Raw genomic sequence first — 23,279 nt, forward strand, 5'->3', positions numbered from 1 at the left:
TATTTTTAAATTTTCACTATAATAAATCATGTTGAATTTACATCTTAATAATTTCCTTTTGTACTTTTTTTTGTTTGAAGAAAAAGACAAATATACGCAGATATTTAAATTTTTAAAAATTTAAAAATATATTTAAGTTTCTGATTATTTTAAAATTTAGACAAATTGATTTTTTATATTCACTTAGTTCTGTCAAGACTCAACAAAAAAGTTAAACATGATTTCTGTTATACTGACTTGATTAATACGGATACACACATAAAAAATTTTTAAAATTAGACAAATTAGACTAGGAATCAATATGTTCAGATTTTTACATATTTAATTGACATAATTAATTGTGTTTTACATATTTTTACAAGAGTCGAGAGTGGTAGTTCACAACAAGATTTTTACATATTTGATTGACATAATTAATTGTGTTTTTTATTTTTTATTATTTTATTTCAGTCTCTTTACTATGTTAATATCATCATTTTTGGTTGTATAATATAGTTAACACCTTCTAAGATTTCAAATCGTGGAGGTAGAAGCAAGAAATTGATTATGGAGCGAACAAGATGATAATGTAATTATATTTTTTTTGGATTTGATCAAATTGGTCTTTAAATGAATGACTAAATTGATTGAATCACATCTTTGTTATGTCAACATGTCTAATGTTTTGTTTAGTCTAGAAGTGGCAATGGTATAGAAAAGCGGGTGATAGATAATGCAATGTAATGTGTGAGTTATATGTTTGTTGTGTTTAATTAATTTAGTCCTTAAATAAATGACTAGACTAATTGAATCACATTTACCTTAGATCAATATATCTAATATTTCTGTCATGTCTAAAGACAATAATATTGGATAATATCCGAGAGATAATCCTCCACTTTTCATCCCACATCCTAAATTTTTTATCCATTTTTTTCTATTTTCTATGACAAAAATATTTTTATCCAACTTCCATTTCTTACCAGAAAATATGGTCCTACAAATTTTCATAAATATTTATTTTAAAAAATTTATATTAATTCTAATATAATTAAGATAAATAAATTAAATATTTGTAATTATATCATATAACAAAAATAATAAATGTTAAATACTCAAATCTTAAATAAAGACAAAGTACATAATACAATTTCAAAACAAAAACTACTCAACAACAAACAACAACAACAACAACAACAACAACAACAAAGTCTTGTCCCATTAGGTGGGGTCGGTTATATGAATTAAACGATGTCATTAAACTCTATTATGTATCATGTATATAGAGAGACTATTTACATATGGATCTCATTTGATCACCTCATGGATGGTCTGCTTAGGTCTTTCTCTACATTTCACCTCTTGTCCATCTTTCATCTTATCCACCTTTTTGACTGAGTATTCTGTCGGTCTTCTTCTCACATGTCCGAATCACCTGAAACACGATTCTACCATCTTTTTCATAATAGATGCTACTCTAACCCTCTCTCTTATATCTTCATTCCTTATTCTATCCAATCGTGTATGACCATTCATCCATCTCAACATCTTCATCTCTGCCACACTTAGTTTATGTTCGTGCTCCCCTTTGGTCGCCCAACATGCTGTACCATAAAGCATAGTCGGTCTGATAGCAGTGCGATATAATTTACCTTTAAGTTTTAAAGGCATTTTTTTGTCACATATAAAACCAGATGCACTCCGCCATTTTGACCAACCTACTTAGATCCTATGATTTACATCATATTCAATCTCTCCATTATCCTATATGATGCACCCAAGATACTTAAAACTCTTAACTTTTTGTAGGATGTTATTTCCAATCTTCACCTCTATATTAGGATTTTTCCTTCGCATGCCAAATTTATAATTCCATATATTTTGTCTTGCTACGGCTTATGCGCAGATCATACACTTCTAAAGCTTCTCTCCATAATTTCAACTTCTTATTTAGATCTTCATTTGACTCTCCAATAAAGACAATATCATCGACAAATATTTTTTTTAGAACAAAGAAAAGCTCAACTCATTAAAGTAGAGTGACACAAAAGATGGATCACAAAGAAAAAGGTACAGTCAACTGTAAGGTAAAATCAAATGAAATACAAAAATGACTAATCCATCAACATCCCCGGTATTGCCATCAACAACCACATGGATCAGCACTAGACCACTCTTTGAAGTTCAACACCAACCTCAATTTGATGTCCTCCACGCTACCTTCTTCATTCTTAAAATATTCTCGCATTTTGTTCCATCCAAATATTCTAAGTTACTGCACAGAATCCAATCATCCTCTTATTCTGCTCAAATTTTCTGCCAGGTTCTCCTGTCCAACTCTCAAACAGTTCTTTGATCGTTTCCGGGACAACCCAAACTCTATCAAAGTACTTCAACCAAGCACACCACACCTTCCAAGTAAACTCACTGCAAAGAAACAAATGATGAACAAATTCTATATCTTTTTTACACAACACACAGGTATTATCACTTGGATGAATGACACCTAATCTACTCAATCTCTCTTTGGTATTTACCCTTCTTACTAAAACAAATCATGTAAATAGCTCAATTTTTGGCGGGACCGAGCTTCTCCAAATTGCACTAGTAAAACTGTAACTTGTGACTTCTTCCGAGACAGTTTCTGTCTACAACATCTGCACAAAAGAGTTAGTTAAAAAAATACCATTTTTATAAAATTTTCACAGCACTTTATCCTCTCTACCAGGTGATAACTTAACTGGCCTTAACCTTTCATGGAGTTGGTTTACAAGTGCCAACTCCTATTGAAACAATTCTCTCCTCCAATAGAAATTCCAAATCCACTCTAATCCATCCCAAAACTCACAATCCCCTATAACAGATCTTTGCTGGTTTGAAACAGAGAAAAGCCTTGGAAGACTCTCTTTAAAGGGTCCACCTTGCAACTAATTATCTTCCTAAAAACGAGTTCTCCTCCCATCCCCTATTTCCATAGATAGGCCACTGATCATCTTGTTTTTTACGTGTTGCTTCTTGATCTTCAATTGACATATATCTTTCCACGAATCCCCTCTTGTAGGTAGTGATTGATTTGCTAGCATTATATTTGGATTTAAATCATTACACGAGCATACAGTTTTCTTCCACAACGGACAATCCTCTTTTGAAAACCACCACCACCTCTTAAACAGAAGTGTCATATTCCTAATCACAGCGTCCCCCACTCCCAAACCTCCTAGCTTTTTCGGGACCTACACCAACTCCCATTTTACGAGAGGCATACCATTATTTCCGTCCTCCTTGCTCCATAAAAACTTTCTTTGCAACGCAATCAACTTCTCTGCTACCCCTTTTGGCATTTTATATAGGTTGAGATAGTAGACTGGCAAGCTATTAGGTACAGACTTGGTAAGCACTAACTTTTCAGCTTTGTTAAGAATTTTTGCCTTCCAAAGACTGAGCTTCTCTTCCACCTTATCTATAATCGGTTTCCATGTCTTCACCAATCAAGGATTTGCTCCTAAGGAGATTCCCAAGTATCTTACGGGTAGAACCGCTTCAGTACATCCTAGTATCCCACACATATTCGTCACCCACTCTGACTCACAATTAACGGAAATCAAATTCGATTTGTCAAAGTTGATACTTAGTCCAGACATGAGTTCAAAACATCGCAAGAGCCTCTTATAATTTAAGATTGTCTCGATCTCTGGTGGGTAAAACAAAATAGTGTCATCCGCAAACTGCAAGTGTGACAATTCTATGTTATCCCTCCCAACCAACAATGGGGATATACGTCCATTCCTGACTGCTTCTCCCACAATCCTATCTAAAACATCAACCACAAGGACAAATAGGAAAGGAGATAGAGGATCTCCTTATCTTAGACCTCTATCCATCTTGAACAGCTTGGACGGAGCCCCATTAATCAGAACTAAAATAGAGGCGGTACTTACACATTTCTTTACCCATGCTCTCCATTTATGACTGAAACCAATCTTTTGTAACACAATATCCACAAAGTTTCACCTGACCCTGTCATAAGCCTTTTGAAAATCTAACTTTATAATCACTGCCTTCTTCTTGCTCATCCTCAGCCACTGAACTGTTTCACATGCAATTAGAGCACCATCATGTATTTTTTAACCCTTTACAAAAGCACTTTGTGTCTCTCCCACTAATCTTGGCATCACTGAACTCATCATTTTTACCAAAACCTTCGATATTACTTTGTATACACATCCAACCATGCTAATAGGCCTAAGGTCTTTGATCTCCTTGGCACTAAAGCCACCCAAGTTACATTCGCTTCCATTGGTAATTTGGCGCTTTGGAAAAATCTTAACATTGTTGCAGTAAATTCCTGGCCAATCTCATCCCAACACTTCTTAATGAAGTTCATGTTATACCCGTCATTACTTGGGGCTTTTGTAGACTCATAATCCCAAACAGTCTCTTTGACTTCCTCAGCAGAGGGTATTACTTCTAATGCTGTAGCCTCATCTCCATCTATCTTCATCACTAGTCCTTCCCGAAACCCAATCAATGGAGCATATTCTTGCCGATACAAATCTCTATAAAATCCTCTAATTGCCACCTTTATTCTGGCCTGATTCCGAACCAACCTCCTCTGCAGTAAGAGCGCATCAATTTCGTGTTCCTCCTTCTAGCCGATGCTACTTGATGAAAGTATCTTGTATTCTTATCCATATATTTAGTATGTCAAGACCGAGACATCTGCTTCTAATGAATTTCCTTCCGAATATACCACTTCTCACAGCATCTCACCAATGCTTTGCATCTAGCTTCCATTGTACCGTCATATGCGCCATCACTTACTATATCATCAATCTTTTTTATCTCATCCTCAAACCTCTTTATTCTACTATCCATGTCACCAAAATTGTCTCTATACCATCTTCTCAGGGGTGTCATCAACGCCTTCAGCTTGCTAGTGAATGGGAACATACCCTAAGTTTCTCCATTCCTCTTTTACCATCCTCAGAAAATCCGCATGTGTGAACCAAGCATCTAAACTTCTAAACGGTCTTGGATCTCCCTTCACCCTTGTATCTCTCACAATCAACAGACAGTAATCTGATAACACTCGAGATCCACCTCTCAAGCGAGTATCCGGAAGAGCTTCAATCCAATCTACACTGACCAGGACCCTGTCAATGCGGCTATACTGTCGACCCCAGAACCATGTGAACTTACGATCATTAAGAGGGAGATCCAGCAATTGCATGTCTTGTACCCAAAACTTAAACTCTTCCGCAGACACCGGTAACCTACTCACTCCTTTTCTTTCCTCCACTTGCATTATTTCATTGAAGTCCCCTGTGAAGCAAAAAGGCACCTGACACAACCCCACAATATAACTCAACTCCTCCCACATCACCCGTTTTTCCACTCTCCCATCTGCTCCGTAAACCAAAAAAACACACAAGTAAGATTTATATTAGTCATCACTCCCTCCACACACAGCCAATGTTCTCCTTTATAGCAGTTATTCATTTTAAACACCATATCATCCCACATTAGCAGCAAGCCTCCAGAAGCACATATAGATTCCACGTATTCCCAGCCCACCATGTCATTTTTCCAAATACGTATTGCATCAAATTTTGTCAAGATTTGACGCTTAGTTTCAATCAACCCTAAATGTTTAATCTACTACTCTTTTTCAATTCTTTTATCATTCTCAGGTTTTCGTCACCTCCTAACCCCCTAATATTCCAACAACTATAAATCATTTAAAAATATTTTTACACACCTTGTTGCAGTTCTTAGGTCTGCTTATTCTGGCTTTCTTTGTTTGTTTCGCCAGCCTCTTCCTGTTTACAATTTTTTCATTATGAGCTTGAAGTATTGCCATAATATCCCCTTCTTCATTATGTAGAACTGCACCTGATTCCACTGCTAATTCCCAAGTTTTCCTATTTTCATTCATCTGTTCCTCCCCTTTCAGCCTTTCATCGTTCATCACGTTTTGTTGTACTTGGCTAGTTCTGGATTCACCCTCCTCATTGCCACACTCTTCATCATTCACACACTAATCCATGCATGCTGTCACTGTCTCTGGAATAACCTATCGTTCTTCGCCTCTTGCCTCTGCTAGATTGATGTTCCTCTTGTTCCTCTGATTAACCGGCTCATTGGTTTCACCATGGCACTCTTCTTCATTGTGCAACTCTACCACACAGCTTTCTGCCACCGCAATCTGACCCTTCCATTTTTTTCGGTCACCGCCGCTAACTGAGATCCCGCCTCCAGGTGCTAGACATGGGATAGCCATCGTGTGATGTAACCCGCTTGGCCCCGGCGCCGTTTGCCCCACGACATCTTCTCCAAGGCCGACGCTGTTTTACTACAGGTCATCTTCTCCAAGGCCTAGTTCTGCCTGCAAGTGTCTCATCGTTTGCTGCATAGGTTCCAGCGGTGTGCAAGAACTACTCCTCGAATAGATCCTGTCGCTGCTCCTATTTTCATTAGCATGTCCCTCTTTAACCTGTGGAGCATCAGTCTGACCCGCTTCAATATGAGCCCACCATCCAAGGCTCATCCCTCCTTCAACATGTCCAAGATGGCTATTCTCATTTGTAAGCCCAATAACATGAAAGTCCACAATGCCCATTCGTTCATTTTCTCTTATTATATTATCCATTTCCCTATGAAAACAATGGCCCACCACATTCCTTCTTCTAGCCCTTATAACACCCTCTTGTACCCCGCCACTTGAATTGGAAAATTCTTGTGACACGGTCCTTTTCGAGTCCCCTTCTCTAATAAATTCAGCATCTCCATAAATTTTGCCTCTATCAATTTTCTTTAATGCATTTAAGTCAATTACTCTTTTTTCCTTCAATGATAGTAAATGCTCTTGATTCCAGTCATTCAAAAACAAATCATAAATTACTATTTTACCCTTATTTTCACTATGATTCCTCATCCTTGCCTCCACCAATTCAGCCGCCGGATCAAACATCGGTGCTGGCATCCTCATTTCTGTATTGCTTCCATCATAGTTGGCCTTCATCTTTCGCAGATTGTCCTCTACAATCATGCTTTCCGCTCCATATATCTTACTTCCCACCTCCTTTACAAAAACATCAAACCCACTAGTGCCGACCGTGATGTGGATCCATTCACTAATAACATCAAACATACAAGTATCGATTTGAACTCTTCCAGAGCTGAATGATAGTTCTGATTCCGTCATTTCATCGCACTGTACTACTTTCTCCCATTGTCCACCTATCCTTTTGAATGTTTCTGCAGACCACACATGCAGTGGCACTCCAGAACATTCTAGCCATACTCTTCTAGTCTCACTTCGTTTTGATTCCTCCCACCTCAAACGCTATGAAAAAATTGCAGAGGACTATTCATTTTGAATGTATAATATTCCTCCGCATGATTCACGGTGTCAAAAGTTAGTAGTGACTTATACGCTCCTAATTCACGGACTTGAACAACCTGAGGCAGATTTTTTGAAACTGCCTTCTTCAGAGCATTGAAATCTATGGCCTTGGTTGTCCACCCAACTAAACTCCTTGCTAGCCAACCTATATTTTCTTCTGCAACAGTTACTTCAACCTTCCTTATCCATCCATTACCATTTGGGTCATTTTTTGACGTATTCTTCATCGTTCCTTTCCTACCTGTATGCATAGCCAAATTATCCTTACGTTGAGTCCGCCCATCCTCATCGGCGTTCCGTTCTCTACCTTCGACATTCATACTTCTTGCCTTTTCCTTCGTTGGCCTTCTATACTTAGCTTCTTTTGCTGATATTGTCTTCCTTCGTAATCTCATACGATTCATGTCCGTTATCGTCTTCAATGCCCCCCTTTCGTCGTGTACCGTATAAAGGCAAAAAGATATATCATACCTTTTTTTCTGCTTACGAGCAAGATATATGTCATTGATTCTTCCTATCCAAGTGAATAGGTGAAATAATTTCCTCTTGGAAATATCTTCCGATAAAAATGGAGAAAGATTCATTTTCTAGTCGATGGTACTCTTCTCTGTTCCAAACCCTATAATTCTTCGAATGTTGACGTGATTCTCAAGTTCTATCCTCTCTGTATTTTCCTCTCGCTCTTCCCCTTTCTCTCTCTCTCGTGCTTTTAGCATTGCTGTTTATCCACAAATAATTTTACGATTAATCATACTCAGATTTTTATTTTCAAGTGAATATTAAACTTAAAAGAGATGGTTAAAAAACACATACTTTCGTTCATTTGTGACAACTTGCGTTCTTACCGCCACAAATGTTATGTGTGAAATTCCAGGCCTGCGGGCCGCAAGGGCCCATTCCATTTCAAACCCCTTAGCGAGCAATTTATCAGGGTCGTCGTCGTCATCATTTCCTACTTCTTCTCCATCGGCATCTCCAAACGCAGAATCATGGTGTCAACTCTAATCAACGCAAACCCTATCATATACGAAAAGAAAGAGCGCCGAACCCGCACCTCACCGCCCACCACCAACGACGATTACGCCGTCGAACCTATCGACCAACTTGAGATTTTCGATATCCTTTATTTCTTTCTTTCTTTCATTTTCCAATTTCTATTTTTTTTTCTTTTAATTGAATACCTTTCATCGAATATGTGCATGCTTAGTCTTTCTTTTTCCTTAACGATTTCTCACATCACCTGAGAGATATCAAGGACCCTGAGCACCCTTACTCCTTGGAAGAGCTCAAGGTCATAACGGAGGATGCTGTTGAAGTCGATGATCACCGTAGTTATGTTAGGTGCTCACACTTTTCATTTTCTTTTTCCCCTTTATGTATTAGGATTGATATTGGCTTCTGATGAATGTTTCATGTGTTTATTTATTTATTATATTATTATTATTGAATCATTAATTGTGATTTTGGTTGTTTAGGGTTACGTTTACTCCGACAGTGGAACATTGCAGCATGGCAACGATTATAGGTCTCTGCTTACGGGTTAAGCTCATGAGAAGCTTGCCTTCACGCTACAAGGTATTAATTGTTTTTCACAAATTTTTATTTTCTGATTGTTGTAATTGTTTAGGGTAGTTGCTTGGATTAATGATTGATACCCTGGAGGCAAAACTAGATTGATGTGTTGTGTTATGATAATATGTAATTTCTATTATATTTTTCCTTGTATGGAAGTTTTACTGTAAGGCGAATTTGTGGTAGATTTTAGTCCAAGGGAGTGGTAGATTTGTAAAAGCTCATGGATTAGTTTCAATTCGGAGTATTGAGTTGGTAAGGTAACTCTAGATGTTGCATAGTGAATAACAATTGTGTGCATTTTGTTCTTGCTTGAATTAATGGGAGCATAATGCAGCAAAGGCTGCAATCTTTTTAGTCTTATTAGTACAAATTGGTTGTTCACCAAGAGGGATGTAATAAGAAGCCGGAGGATTTGAAGCCTTCTAAAACATAAAAGAAATAACTACAAATTCATGTAAGATAAACATGCACTCTCGAAAATGAAATCTGAACTAAAACCCACTAGGCAACTAAGGAAATGAGCTTGTCTTGCAATGATATGAACTTTGAACCACCTCACTTTGCTGTTGAACCCTCTTCTCAGTTTATCCACCTGATAGTTTTATGTTAAATTATGGCTAGGTGGATATCAGAGTAGCACCTGGATCTCATGCAACTGAAGCTGCAGGTAATTTCTTCATCTTTCTCTTTTTCACTCTATATCGAGTCATACATTCTGTAATGCACTAGTGCAACCATGTACTTGTTTTGGTGAAGATGTTATTTTTGTTGACTTAAACATCATCCGGAATTTTTTGTTTTCTCCATGCAAGTAATGCATGCCGTTGATGGACCTATTACAAACACATACTTATATTTATATTTGCATGAAATAATTAGTTCGATTTGATGATTATTGATTCTGCACAAGTCACAAGATGATTTGAAAGAGTAGGCAATGAGTTGTCCCAAGTCCCTCTGAATTCTTTTCAAACTTTGTATTCATTTGTCACAACTATGTATGCAGTTAACAAACAACTAAATGATAAAGAGCGTGTGGCTGCTGCCCTGGAAAATCCAAACCTTCTAGATATGTTCGACGAATGCCTTGCTCCATCTTACAATTGAAGAACTTTCCCCTCAGATGCAGTGAGACGACATATACTTTAGTTATATCTCATTTTGGTTATGCAGTTATGCACCTACTACACGAATTGTTGTATACTTAGGGATCAAGGTTTTTGGTTATAAATCTAGAATAGATCAAATGTTCGGTTCAGTTGTAATTGACCAAAAAGGTGACAGGCATTTGATGGAGGTTTAAATTTTAATGGCTTGTCTATATATATGATTTATGGCAGAATACAGTCGCATTATTCATCATTTAATTTATATGATTGATCTTATTTTGTGAGGAAAAATTTAACTTATTAGGTAGTTATTAGCTTATGATACAAATTGTTTGGGTCTTAAGAAATGTGCATGCCCTTTTCCAATTTTGGAGATTCACTAAGGCCTTTCCCCATATCTTGACCAAATTAAGTATCTGAAACAAGTTGAGAATGCAAAGGTTGCACTAGTTTAACGATAGAGGTTGGCAGCAATTAAATAATTATGAACATGGTATATACCCATACGGTGAAAGCTGATAAACAGAATAACGATCAGTCTTTCTTAATCACGCTCCAAGTAACAGTAATACTTTGTACCATGCGAAAAATAAAGCTGGAAAAGCCAACGTTAGACATACACATTTCAGCTGGTAAGAACCAATATATTATTGTGTCAACGACAGTAACATATTATAACTTTACATTGCAATATAGTTTCTTAACCAGACTAAACTTTGCACTGCGATATGGATTTCATGGTTTCACAATCCTTCGGGAGCATCATTTGAAATTCAATCATGCCTAGCCAGAAAGCCAAAACCTTAACACAATATTCATATCCAAAACAATGAACAATTTTTATCACGTAAAAGACCCCTGCTTATGGCATATTTGAAATCTGTCAAGGTACAACAGATAAACAATCATAGAGAAAATTTCACTCCTTCATCATCAGTTGAAGTTCCTTTGAAGACCACAAGCTTCCCCTTTTGCTCTAATATTTTCAGCGCACGATTCAGAATAGTTTGGTCTATCCCTTGAAGCTCTGCAGTACATCAGAAAGAATGAGAGACAAATCCAGTCAAAGCCCAAAACTTCGGAAGTACCTACAATAATATGACTAAAGGAAAAAACAAAAGCCTCAAAAAGCAGGTGATAAACTTAGAAATGTTTGTGTTCAAAGGGGGCATGGCCGTGGGCCAAGCAGAGAAATAACACTCGACTTGAAGTAAATATAAGTCACTGTATTTCTTGAAGAAGGATGGGAGCTTCAATGAGTAAACTTAGCAATTTAGCATCACATGGCCAAAATATACAAAGTAGTGCCTCCAACTTTTACAATATTGTAATTTGTGTACCACTTATTACTCCAGTCAATTAATTAAAAATCAAAATATTTCATGAACTTATTTACCAAGTAAATACACATTTTAGTTCCTAACAGAAATTTTGAAGAACACTTAATCCATCAAATTTAAGAGTCTCTGGGTGGTCCCTCACCATTCAAAAGTGGGAGACATGTTAATCTCTCCATACAAAAGCATTAGAAATTTTCTAATGGTACAAACCTATAGGGCTGGACTACGGTGTCCCCCTTTTTGAATGGTGATTGATATGCCACCTTTTTTAGCATTCTTTTTAAAATGATTAAATCCTGAGGGACTAATTTACCATTTGAAATTCTCGTCAAACACTAAAATAGGTATTAACTCTATTTTTAATATCTATCCCATTGCTAGCACACTTCCCCATTGCGCATCACATATAGAGAGATCAAAACACAGCATAAAACTCTCAACACTGCTTCAAAAGTATCCAGAACGTATAGAGAGAAGATAAATTACTGAATACTTTTCCTACAATTCATACCCAAAACCCTATTTGGCACGCTGGTTTTCTCCCTGGATGACTTTCATCTATGTTTGTTTCAGTCCAAGGATAGCAGAAAGCTTATATCTAATCCCACTTGAAAGGTTTGATTTAACTGAATCGGTAAACAAAATGGAAAGCAAAAATAATTGAAAAGACAGACTACAATTATCAACTCCAAAAGCTATACCATCCCATGCCTCAAACACATGATAAGATGATAACACAAGTATTAAGAACTAACCAATAACTGCCAAACTTGTCCCATCCCAAATTACAAGATAGTGAAGAATAGGATCTATAAGCATCAACAAATTACCTGTTCCTTGAGATTCAGTCCCAAACCTTATTTCTTCCATCGTCACAACACCGTCTTCCAGCCCATTATCTCTTGCCTAATCAATATTAAAGTGAATTCAAACACAATGCAAACACAGAAACTGGAATGCTGTGGTTATCAAAGTAGAAATGGAAACCTACAAATTGTACTAAAATTTCTGCCCACTCTTGAATCCGATGCCAGAGAATAAGACATTTCCTATGTCCTTTATCCATCCACTCAGCACGTCCTGTCAGATTAGAATACCACTTTAGCAATTTTCTCAGTAACCGTCACAACTCACAAGAACAATAAATTCACTGACAAGAACCATACCATCAGCTACTAAGGCTGAAAGGAATGCTTCTCTAGCTTCATGAGTAAGAGACCCTGCACTATCAGAAACCAGGAAACAATCATATGACATAAATGTGGAAATAAAATGCAAAAAAAAAAAAAGAAATATGGGAACATTTTGAGACCTGTCAGTTCAATAATAATAATAATAATTAAATTTGCAAGTAAGCAGGAATTTTTTGAACTTACTTCCAATTATGGGATTCGAAAACAGAGGAAATTCTTCTTCAAGCCCAATTACAAATACCTTTTGTGTTCTACAATAATCTAGAATAAGATCCTTCCACAGTTGTACCTGCTTCTCTCTAGTGTCTCTTACTGGCTGCAAACTGAAAATCAGAAACCAAGTTGCATGCAAACCAACCACAAGTTTATGAATGTGTCACTATGAATTAACATTTAACAATAAACAATATGCAATGAATTTTACAAACAAAAGAGAAAAGAATGATTCTAAATAACCATAGTCATGTACAACCTGATAAAACATTCTCATTAAATGTAAAATTAGGAGCTCAATGTTCATTAATCATTATGATTTTCAATTATATCTGTAAAATTTGACCAGAGGATTTAAGATCCAACAGAGTAAACTAGTAAGAAAGCACACATAGCTTGAATTTATCAAACAAAAAATAAAAATAAAAACTTGCAGCAAAGGGGGATTTACGTGAAGTATGGCGGGTAGTTGAAGAAATGTGGTAACTTGAACTCTCCCAATTTCTGCATCTTTCTCGAATGATTCCACTACACAAAGGTTAACGATCTTCTCTTTGAGGATTAAATAGCTCCCTCTCCTTAATGGATCGGTACGGCGCCGTATCACGCAATGATTTTCAACACCTTTCGATTTCGCTAGTTGTTGAAACTTGAAACTGATATTACAGATGAAGAATTGCGATATTGGCGAGAGTGAATAAATGAAAGGAGCTTAAACTCTGCGAACCCTAGCTAGCACCCTTACCAATGGAGGAAGAAGAACAAAGTCAGTGAGATGAAGCAAACTGTTGCACACAGAAACGTCGACGTTTCGTTGGTAAACTGAAACTAGAAATCGCCGGGGGCAATTTTTAGTATTTTTTGTTATTATTTAACGAAATATTAAATTATTTTTAATAAATAATTTTTATTAATTTATATATATAAATTTTAAAAAATATAAATATAAATAATATTAAATATAAATTATATATTTTTTATATTAAAATATCTATAAATAAAAATATAAAATATTATTGACTAAAAATAATAATATTTACTAATGATGTAATATTCATCCATCTCATTGTTTTTGTACACTTTTTTTTATACATTATAAAAAGTATATTATTGACTCGGAAATTGTTGTGTGATGCGAGTTTGTAAAAACTTTGTTCTGTTTTTCTTTTTTTCTTTTTTATTTGTTTCTTTATTGATAAAAAAAGAATAAATTAGATTATTATCTTTTAAAATTTCAGATGATTGAATCATTCAATAATATTATTTTAAAAATGCAGTCTAAATAAGATAATTTAAATATTCAATAATATTATTTTAAAAATATTAGAGACTAATCTTTCTAGTTGTATTTCCAGAAAGTAGGGAAAAATGCTTAAATCTTTTTGTGTAAGATGACAGAACCATTTAAAATATGGAATGTGAGATGCCTTAGCATTAAGATTGTAGGTGGTTTATCTTTGTCTGATGAAGTTCATAACGCACTTTCTCAATTAGCTTTTTTAATTAATTCTACTAATATAATAATGTAAAATACTTGACTAGAAACTATGTAATTGCTAACCTTTTTTGGATGGTATAACAAACTATGAACTATGATGTTATGAGTACCATAAGTCATTCCAAAAGAATATCATAAGTCCAATCTCGTGGCATATGGCAATGAAATTAAGATTCCCAATTTCCCATTAGTTACATTTACAACTAGACAAACTTGTTTCTGTGGTAAAATTGAAAAGTAGTACAACCAGAAAATTATTATTCTCATACATATATACAGTCCAAGAATTGTTGAAATCCATGGTAACTAGAGAAGAGAGTTGAGAATACAATAAAAATCTGAAATTTCACTCAATAATAGAAGTTGAAGATAAGTGATGTTAAGCCTTAAATTTGTTAAACTAACCCAAAAATCAAAGTGACTCATGCATATGCTATATTCTTATTCTTTATGTGCCTATCATTTTTTTCCCTTGATTAGTTTGATAACAATATCAATATATTACTGATAAAAGAGTTGTTAAAGAAAATAGAGAAAATTTTTCTAAAGTGTATTCTTGAAGGATAAAGAGAATGAAAATTTACCAATAATCTTTACATGAGCATGCTCCATCTTTAAAATGGTGAAACAGGTTTCGATCTCTTACAGTAATTTCTCGTTCATAGATCATGGAAATGAATTTGGTGTATGTATGACAATCGTTACACATTCTAAGATTTCTAAAAATTCTTATGGGAGATCCCTCAGATGTATGTATTAGTGCAAAAGCAATTGCTAACTTTTGACTATGATATTTCAATCTCTGCCTCTTCTCCTCTTCATCCACATCAAGCAACACCTGTGATGTGTCTGGTATATAGCCTTCAAATTTCAACTGCCATTCCATTTGGTGAATCATGGCATAGATGCTGTGGAAGTGGGGTTGAGACTTGTCATGTGAAACAAACTTGTAGACCCTTCTCTTCACTTCAACCAAGCTAAATCCAGGTGTTTGAACCAAGCCTTTTTGGACCATTTCAATTCTGATCTTGGCCATGTCAACCCACTTTTGAGCCCGCGCATACATATTTGCTAGCACCAAATAGTCACCGAGGTTGTGCGGATTCAACATGAAAATATTTTCAGCTGCAATCTCCCCTAATTCTAGGTTATGGTGAACTTTACAAGCATTTAGAAGGCTCCTCCACAAAACATCATTTGGTTTTCTGGGCATGCTCTTTATGAGTTCATAGGCTTCCCTAAGCATTCCAGCTCTTCCCATAAGGTCCACCATGCAACCATAGTGCTGAATTGTTGGTTCAATCTTATGCTCGAATTGCATCCGGTTGAAAAACTCTAAGCCCTCATTGACCAGGCCAGCATGAGTGCAAGCACTTAACACACCTACATAGACAACATCATCTGGTGCCAAACCTTGTTCCAGCATTTCTGCAAAAATTCTAAGGGCTTCGCTTCCACGTCCGTGAACAGCAAGGCCCGAGATCATTACAGTGTATGAATGTTTATTCTTCTCAGCCATACTGTGGAACACACAAAGCCCTTTCTCAATACACCCGCACTTGGCATACATGTCAATTAATGAAGTTTTCACAATAACATTGAGTTCAGTAGTGTTTCTCAACAAGATTCCATGTACTGAACTTCCAAGGTTTGGAGATCCCAAATGGGTGCAAGCAGAGAGTACACTGACTAAGGTGCTTTCTTCAGGCCTATAGCGTCCATCATGCATCATGTCATTGAAAAGCTTCAAGCACTCATGCCACATTTCCGCACTAGCATGAGCACCAATAATAGCACTCCATGAAGCCACACTCCTTTCACTCATTTTGTCGAACACATCACGTGCATGTTCTATTGCCCCACACTTCCCATACATGCTGATCAAGCTGTTTTGCAGAAAGAGATCACCTTCAAGCCCTGCCTTAAAGACATGGCTATAAATTTGCATTCCTTCCTTAAGAGCACCTAACAGTGAACATGCCTTGAAAACAAATGGGTAGGTGAAGTTGTCAGGTTCAATTCCCTTTTTAAGCATCTCAATATAAAGAATTAAAGCTTCTTCCAGGTTCATACAATTAACATTCCCCCTAATCATGGTATTGTACTCGAAACTACTAGGTTCCTCGATTCGCCGGAAGATCGAGCATGCATACTCCATACTACCCCATTTTGCTAGAGCACAAGTGGCAACTAAATTGCTCCCACAAAAATGATCCCAAAAAAGACCCAATTTTAGGATGTGGGCATGAACTTGCTTAAATTCTTCCATGCTCTTGCATCTCTTAAGTAGAGGTAACCATCCATGTTCATAGAACCTAACATTCAAATCAGTGTTTTTTGGTGGAATATTATTTGATAGTGACAAAAACTGGGTTCTACTGAGAATATATGTCTCAGTGCACACCATGTTAAATTGTCAAGCTAGCTAAGCTAAAGACAGGAAAATAATAACAATAATAATAATACTCTACACTCCATTATTCTAATAAACACACAAATCTGAAGATAGAAGAAAGAGAAGGGATAGCTATGAACCAGGAAAAAAGTGAACTTTACGATTCATGATGCACCAAAGTTGGGAACCTGGGGTTGTAGTGAGTAGTGTGACTTGGTTCTTGAAATGAAAGAAATGGGAGGAGCATTAGCATTTCAAAGGAAATATTTTTTTTTCTTTTTCTTTATGTAAAAAAAAATATATATTTTTTTGATAAGGTGTCAATTTTCCAAGAGGGTTTTGAATGTCATCCATGAAGTTTGGCATTGCTTTTGCAGCCACAAGATTGCTTAACATTATAGGACAATGAGATTTCTTGATAGGATAATATTTGATGGAGGTGTTGTCCCCACTAGATCCTCTAACATGTTAGAAAGCCTCTTATTTCTTGCCATGTGTATTTTTTGAATTTGGAAGGATAAATATCTTACAAAGTAACAATTATAAAATAAAAATAAATTTGTTACTTTAAATTATATATAAAAAAGAGTATTAATATTCTTTAACTAATACTTTTATTATAAATTTATTATGATAAAATATATTTGTGTTTTCAATTAATGAAATCATTTTATATTATTATTAAGATTTAAAAAAATGTAAATACCTTTGTGTTTTTATAATCTATATCTATATATTTATTTAAAATTCACTTGAATAACTATCTCTATTATTAACTTTTAAAATTCCTATGCAATACATATAGGCTTTTTTACCTAAATACGTATGTGAAACGCTTTAATTTTCAAAATACGCATGGATTGAAATCTTTCTGAAAATACGCTGCTCCATTTCTTGATCGGCGTTCGCGAAATGAATTTTTATATCATTTTAAAGCAGGTGCCCACAAAATAGGCCAATCATATCAGGTGTAGCTCCCACGAAATGGCTACTCCATTTCCTTGGTGACAGTAGCAAAATGGAAAAAACAACTCAGGACACCAAACACGAAATGGGGGCACTGATTGTTTGCCAGCTTAATATTGTACAATGTTAATACTTAGTTACTAATAAGAACATAGATTGAATCCAATATAAAGTACTTAATTGAGCACTAAACGTTATTATCAAATTTGTCAACAGTATATTATCTACCTTAAACTTTCAACTATATCTTAATTAACTTTGCTGCCCTTGAATGGTAAGTAATATGAATCAACAATACCCACAAAACATATATAGCAACATAAAAGTTAAGCAGCTTATCCGAAATTGTACAAGTAGAAGGAATAATCTTTGGTTGTAAGGTTGCAAGAATTTCACTAAGTGAAGGTGCATGAACTAGCAAATATAAAATGCAATTATATGAATGAACCCAAAATCTCTTCTACCATGATAATAAGAAAAATATGTCACTTCTATAAGAGGTAATAAGCTGCAAGCTCATTAGCATCAAAATTACAATATTCCAAAGTAGCTTTTCTGAGTTCTTATGGATTGTCTGCCTATGATGATATCCCATAAAATAATTTTATAAGAAAGCAGTGACATAATATCATATCAATAGTTCATGTTCACCTACAAACCTCAAGAAATGTCATCTTACATATAGAGAGACTACAATAATGAACAACAACTAAATTATACAATTGATCTGCAAAGAAATCATCATAGGACTAGTTTGAATTGGCTTTTGAAAACAAGTAGTTATTCTTTTATCTTTTTTAAGAAAATCATTTTTTATAGATAAAAGTTATTTTATATTTTGGTCGACTTTTTAAAAAGAGTTTTCAAATATTAAAAACGTCTTTTGCTTCTGTTTTTTTTTAAAAGTAAGGTATTACTGGCTTTTAGAAAAAAGCAAATAATTTACTTTTTTAATAAAAATACTTATTCTTAAAGATGTATCAAAATGTGTTTAAAACTTAAAGTACTTTATTTTTTTGTTATAAAAAGTACTTTTTAAACTCAAATAAGCTAATTCAAACCAACACATAATCAAAAAATTCTTATTCCTAAGTACGTCCAGATAATTATGGTCAATTATTCATCTTAAACCAAACAAATCATTGTCTAACATTTATTAAATCCAAAGCATAGGATCATGTTTTAGATCAGATACATACTTAAAAATAAAAAAATGACAGTGGACTAAGATAGAGCAGAGAGTTTCAACCCTGTGTTTTTTCAAAGAGGCAAATGAACTAAGAATTCATTCATAAAAGTCAGTTTGCACTTGGAAGACTTCAATTATGAAACCTAAGAACAGCAGACTATATCTTTTAAAGATATAACTTTTGCATGTAATATACTTTTTCATAATTCATAACCAAATATGGAAGACGTAACAATGATCTGTTATCTAAAGTCCAATCCCAAGAATTTCAGTGAATCTATCAATCATAATACATGTAACCTACCCCACTTATAAACAAAGTTGTACGTACCAAAGCCTAAACAAGTTGTAAATCTGGCATGTAAAATTGAGTTTGGCATCCTGTTTTTATGTCGAAACCCATTACCAAAGTCACATTGTTAAAAGTTTTAGGATCAATCAAGCATTCAACACAGTTCCAGAATGCAGACGTATAAAAAACATAACTCACCATGCCAAATGAGTTATATTTACTGAACAACTATTAAACAAAAATTCTTAGAATGGAAAAAAGAAACGAATATAACCATATATACTTCTGCAACACACACAAACACAAGTAACCTAGAGATAACATTTTAAACAAAATCTTTTTTAATATAAGGGCAATAATATCCACTTTTCTACATCAAATTATGACTATACCATAGAGTGAATATGGGAGTGTCCTCACCTCCATAGTGCTCCCATTTCACGCCTGGTGTCCCCGAGTTGTTTCTTCCATTTCGCTACTGCCACCAAGAAAATGGAGGTAGCCATTTCGTGGGAGCTGCACCTGATATGGTTGGCCCATTTTGTGGGCACCTGCCTTGAAATGATATGGAAATCCATTTTGCGGACGCCGGCCAAGAAATGGAGTTGCGCATTTTCAGAAAGATTTCAATCCATGCGCATTTTGGAAATTAAAGTGTTTCACATACGCATTTAGGTAAAAAAGCCTATACCATCATATATCTTCACATTTCTTTGTTATGTAACTTAAAAAAGATTTATTTATTTGTTATTATTATTATGCTGGGTTCTCCATTTTGAGTAGTTTTTCATTTCCATAGCTCTTACCATTAGGATTTTTTTCCAATATCTATATTTAATCTTTTTCTCTCAGACTTGGATTGTTTTTATAAGGTTTTTTTTTCTTTTTCACATCTTGTTAGAAATTTCTTTTTTTTTCTTTCTTGTCTCTAATAAATGAATCGTACCTTTAACAGTTGAACCTAAAAAAGAAACCTCATAAATTATTGGCACATAGTTGTTTATTGGGTAGTAGTGATAAAAAGGATATTTTAGAAATTGTGAAACTGGACATTACATAACAATTATTTCTCTAATTTCCCTTGGTATAAGTATAGACAATAATTATTTTTCTGAGCAAGAAAATAACAGCTAGTGTTCTTACAATATTATTGCATATACTATTGCAAAAATGATAAAATTAAAAAATACCTCCATATCATCACATCATTCTTCACATGATATTATTACACATTTTTATCTAACATTTTCAAAACACTTGTACTTAGTATTATTATGGTATTAAAATTAGTAAACTAAACATAAGACAAGCTAAACAAAACATGTAACACCCATGTGTCATACACACCTGTTCCTTTAACTACAAATATAAGCATGGCAAAAGAATTTTTTTATGACCTTAGTAAACAAGAGCTTTTCCTATGTTTTATTTATGTTGTGATATATTAATAATATTGGTCTTTTTATTGTTCAAAATTAAATTTCAAAATTTTAAGAACTCATCTTTAAATTAATATCTTCCTCTTTCCAATATTAACGATGTGTCATAACATAAATGAAATAGAACAAACCTTTTACTCTTAAAACACCTAGGAAACTCTTATTTACTATTATTAGCATGGTTGCTTAGATTAATTTGATTTGAATATTTGCTTAAATCAAAATCTGCTAAAAAAATAATTTGATTTGATCGAGTTGCTTAGATCAATTTCATCATTTTTTATCAATTTCTCTTTGAAATTAAGTGATGGCACGTGTCTGCGGCTCTCCTTTTTATACAGAAATAAAAGTAGTGATATATTTTAACATGGTAATTTTTGGTATTTTTTAAAAGTGTGAAAGATATACAAATCGAATGGTCCGATTTTTATACTTTAAAATTTTAAAATTTTTTTCTATACTCTCACAAATCCCTCGACTCGATTTCACAAATTCCTCGGTCCGATTTTTATATCCTCACAAATCGGATGGTCCGATTTTTGTAATTCTCACAAATCGAATGATCCAATTTTTATTTATCTAATTAAACGTTTTTACATTTAAAAATAACACCCCATCAACCCACATTTTAAAAAAATATTGTTGCTACTCCAATATCAAAAACAAAATCTGCCTTCTCCGCAAGTGGTTTTTTCCCCTTTAATCTGAAAAACGGAATTAATAATGCATCTGAAATTAATTGATTTAAGTTTAGTGTAATTAAATTATAGGTAGTAACAAAAAACGAGTAATCAAACCTACTTTATTCCTCTTGAGAAGTCTTTGTGTTGGACCTTTGAAAAAAGAAGTCACCCAAAAAAAAAAAACACCTACTTTATTCAATATATATAATAATAAGCTAATATTTTTTTTTCCCCATAACCCAACTTTATTCTGTGAGAAATTTGTACTTATTTCTTAAAGATATCAGCTACTTAATTAGTTAACTCGAAAAAGTTTGGGGAAAAGTTTAAATCCCACGCCAAACAAGGTCATTATGTGATCAAATAATCATGTTTCGCTTTTGTTAGAGTATGCATGATTGCAGTTAAATTTTTTTGGCTGTCTGATTGCAATTAAATATAAAGCCAAATCCTTATTTCTTAACTGTAAAAATAACGTTTATTTTAAATTTTCTAAATAGAATCCGCGTTGTCTAATATATAAATATATATAATTAATTAATTATAATGAATGTAAAAAAACTTAATGATAAAAAAGTTAATTTATTAAAAGGTATTTTGGTAAGTAAAATTTAATGATAAAAAATAAAATTTGTGTTAATAGATATTTTTTCAAAAATTAATTTATTTTTTTTTAAAAATGGATAAAGTTAACATTAGTTAACACCAAAAATTTAAAATAAATTAAAGATGAGGTTTTATAAAAGTTAGAAGAAATGAGAATGTATATTTATAAATAGAAAAAAAAAAGTATCATTTTAGCATCTCACAGAAGAAGAAAGTGAAATTTTCTCTTATTTTTTATGCAAAAAATTATGTGAACCTTTTTTTTTCTTGTTAGTTTCCAAAAGTAATATATATTTACTGCCATGATTTCAAAGGGCTATAGAATTATCTACGCAAAACAAAGGTTCTAGAATTTCACATTACACTATTGTAGTTTTAAATGACTGATATTTAAAATCCATTAAATTTTAGCTAAATCTAATTTTTAAATTAAGTTTCTTTATTACAATGGCAAAATTATTTTAAATTTTAGTTTTTCTTTTTATATATAAGGTAGAATTAACATTTTATTAAAATATGTTATTTTGAGCTATACAAACTATAAATTACTACCTTTATCTAAAAACAAGTATTATTCTATAAATTTATACAAACAATTGAAATTCAAGCACGTTATTACATTTAGATACAAATATACTATATGATTAGCATATTTAGTAGATGATTTCTTGTACTAGAACACGACTTTGATATTTTAAGCTTGATAAGATGATTCTAACACGTAATTAATAAATACCTCTATATTTTTATAGAAACTATAGTCATATTCTATTTTTATTAGAAACCGGATAATGAATACTAACTTACATAAACTTTATGCTAATAAAAAATTAAAATTAAACAAAAAGGTTTCTTAAAGATATTAGGTAAAAAAATTAAAATAAAAAGATTTTACTATTACAATACATTACTAAATAAATTTATTCAAAGGAATTTCTTATGATATATTTAAAAAAAAAATCTTATAACGATTAATAAAACCGTAAAAATTTACTCCTAGATTTTGTTTAAAGACATAGATTAAGTACTAAATTTAAGGAATTAACAATAATAATAATAGTAAATTTAATTTAAATTGGTGGAATGATGATCTTATTCGTTTATTTAAATAAATATTAAAAATTTAAATTTTATCACATATATATAATAATTTAAATTTATTAGTCAATACAAATTTTTAAATAAAATTTTTATTTATAATAAATTAATATTTGACTTAACAGATTAAGAAATAAATTAAAAAAATAATACGATAATATCAAAAAAAAATTAAAATTTATTTTATTTAATATTAATTAATTGAAGTTTGACTATTTTTTATTAATTATTATTTTTATCAAATATTTTTTAAAATAATAATAATAGAAACAGGAATAGGATAAGCATGGAAAAATAGT

General features: G+C 33.3%; 3 protein-coding genes across 5 annotated transcripts; 1 reads left to right on the top strand and 2 right to left on the bottom strand.

Moving 5' to 3' along the window:
* Nucleotides 1–8,193: 8,193 nt before the first annotated feature.
* Nucleotides 8,194–10,359, top strand: LOC112800069 (protein AE7-like). 2 transcript variants are annotated; one of them, XM_025842145.3, is made up of 5 exons: nt 8,194–8,500; nt 8,620–8,725; nt 8,860–8,959; nt 9,581–9,626; nt 9,966–10,359. In XM_025842145.3, the coding sequence occupies exons 1-5, from the start codon at nt 8,374–8,376 to the stop codon at nt 10,064–10,066; spliced, it is 480 nt and encodes a 159-aa protein (XP_025697930.1). In that variant the 5' UTR covers nt 8,194–8,373; the 3' UTR covers nt 10,067–10,359. The 2 variants fall into 2 exon arrangements, with proteins under 2 accessions (XP_025697930.1, XP_072052311.1); XM_072196210.1 differs by having other exon boundaries at nt 8,301–8,505; nt 8,625–8,725.
* Nucleotides 10,360–10,691: 332 nt separating this feature from the next.
* On the bottom strand, nt 10,692–13,695 carry LOC112800068 (vacuolar protein sorting-associated protein 25-like). Its single transcript, XM_025842144.3, has 6 exons — nt 13,266–13,695; nt 12,785–12,924; nt 12,575–12,628; nt 12,400–12,488; nt 12,239–12,314; nt 10,692–11,095 (listed from the first exon to the last, which is right to left on the bottom strand). Exons 1-6 carry the CDS (start codon nt 13,322–13,324, stop codon nt 10,974–10,976), a joined length of 540 nt encoding a protein of 179 aa, XP_025697929.1. The 5' UTR covers nt 13,325–13,695; the 3' UTR covers nt 10,692–10,973.
* Nucleotides 13,696–14,850: 1,155 nt separating this feature from the next.
* LOC112800070 (pentatricopeptide repeat-containing protein At1g31920-like) lies at nt 14,851–17,111 on the bottom strand. 2 transcript variants are annotated; one of them, XM_072196212.1, is made up of 2 exons: nt 16,869–17,111; nt 14,851–16,293 (listed from the first exon to the last, which is right to left on the bottom strand). In XM_072196212.1, the coding sequence occupies exon 2, from the start codon at nt 16,258–16,260 to the stop codon at nt 14,893–14,895; it is 1,368 nt and encodes a 455-aa protein (XP_072052313.1). In that variant the 5' UTR covers nt 16,261–16,293; nt 16,869–17,111; the 3' UTR covers nt 14,851–14,892. The 2 variants fall into 2 exon arrangements, with proteins under 2 accessions (XP_072052313.1, XP_072052312.1); XM_072196211.1 differs by having other exon boundaries at nt 16,848–17,104.
* Nucleotides 17,112–23,279: the final 6,168 nt, after the last annotated feature.

The sequence above is a fragment of the Arachis hypogaea genome, chromosome 5 (genome assembly GCF_003086295.3).
Source record: "Arachis hypogaea cultivar Tifrunner chromosome 5, arahy.Tifrunner.gnm2.J5K5, whole genome shotgun sequence".
NCBI lineage: Eukaryota > Viridiplantae > Streptophyta > Magnoliopsida > Fabales > Fabaceae > Arachis > Arachis hypogaea.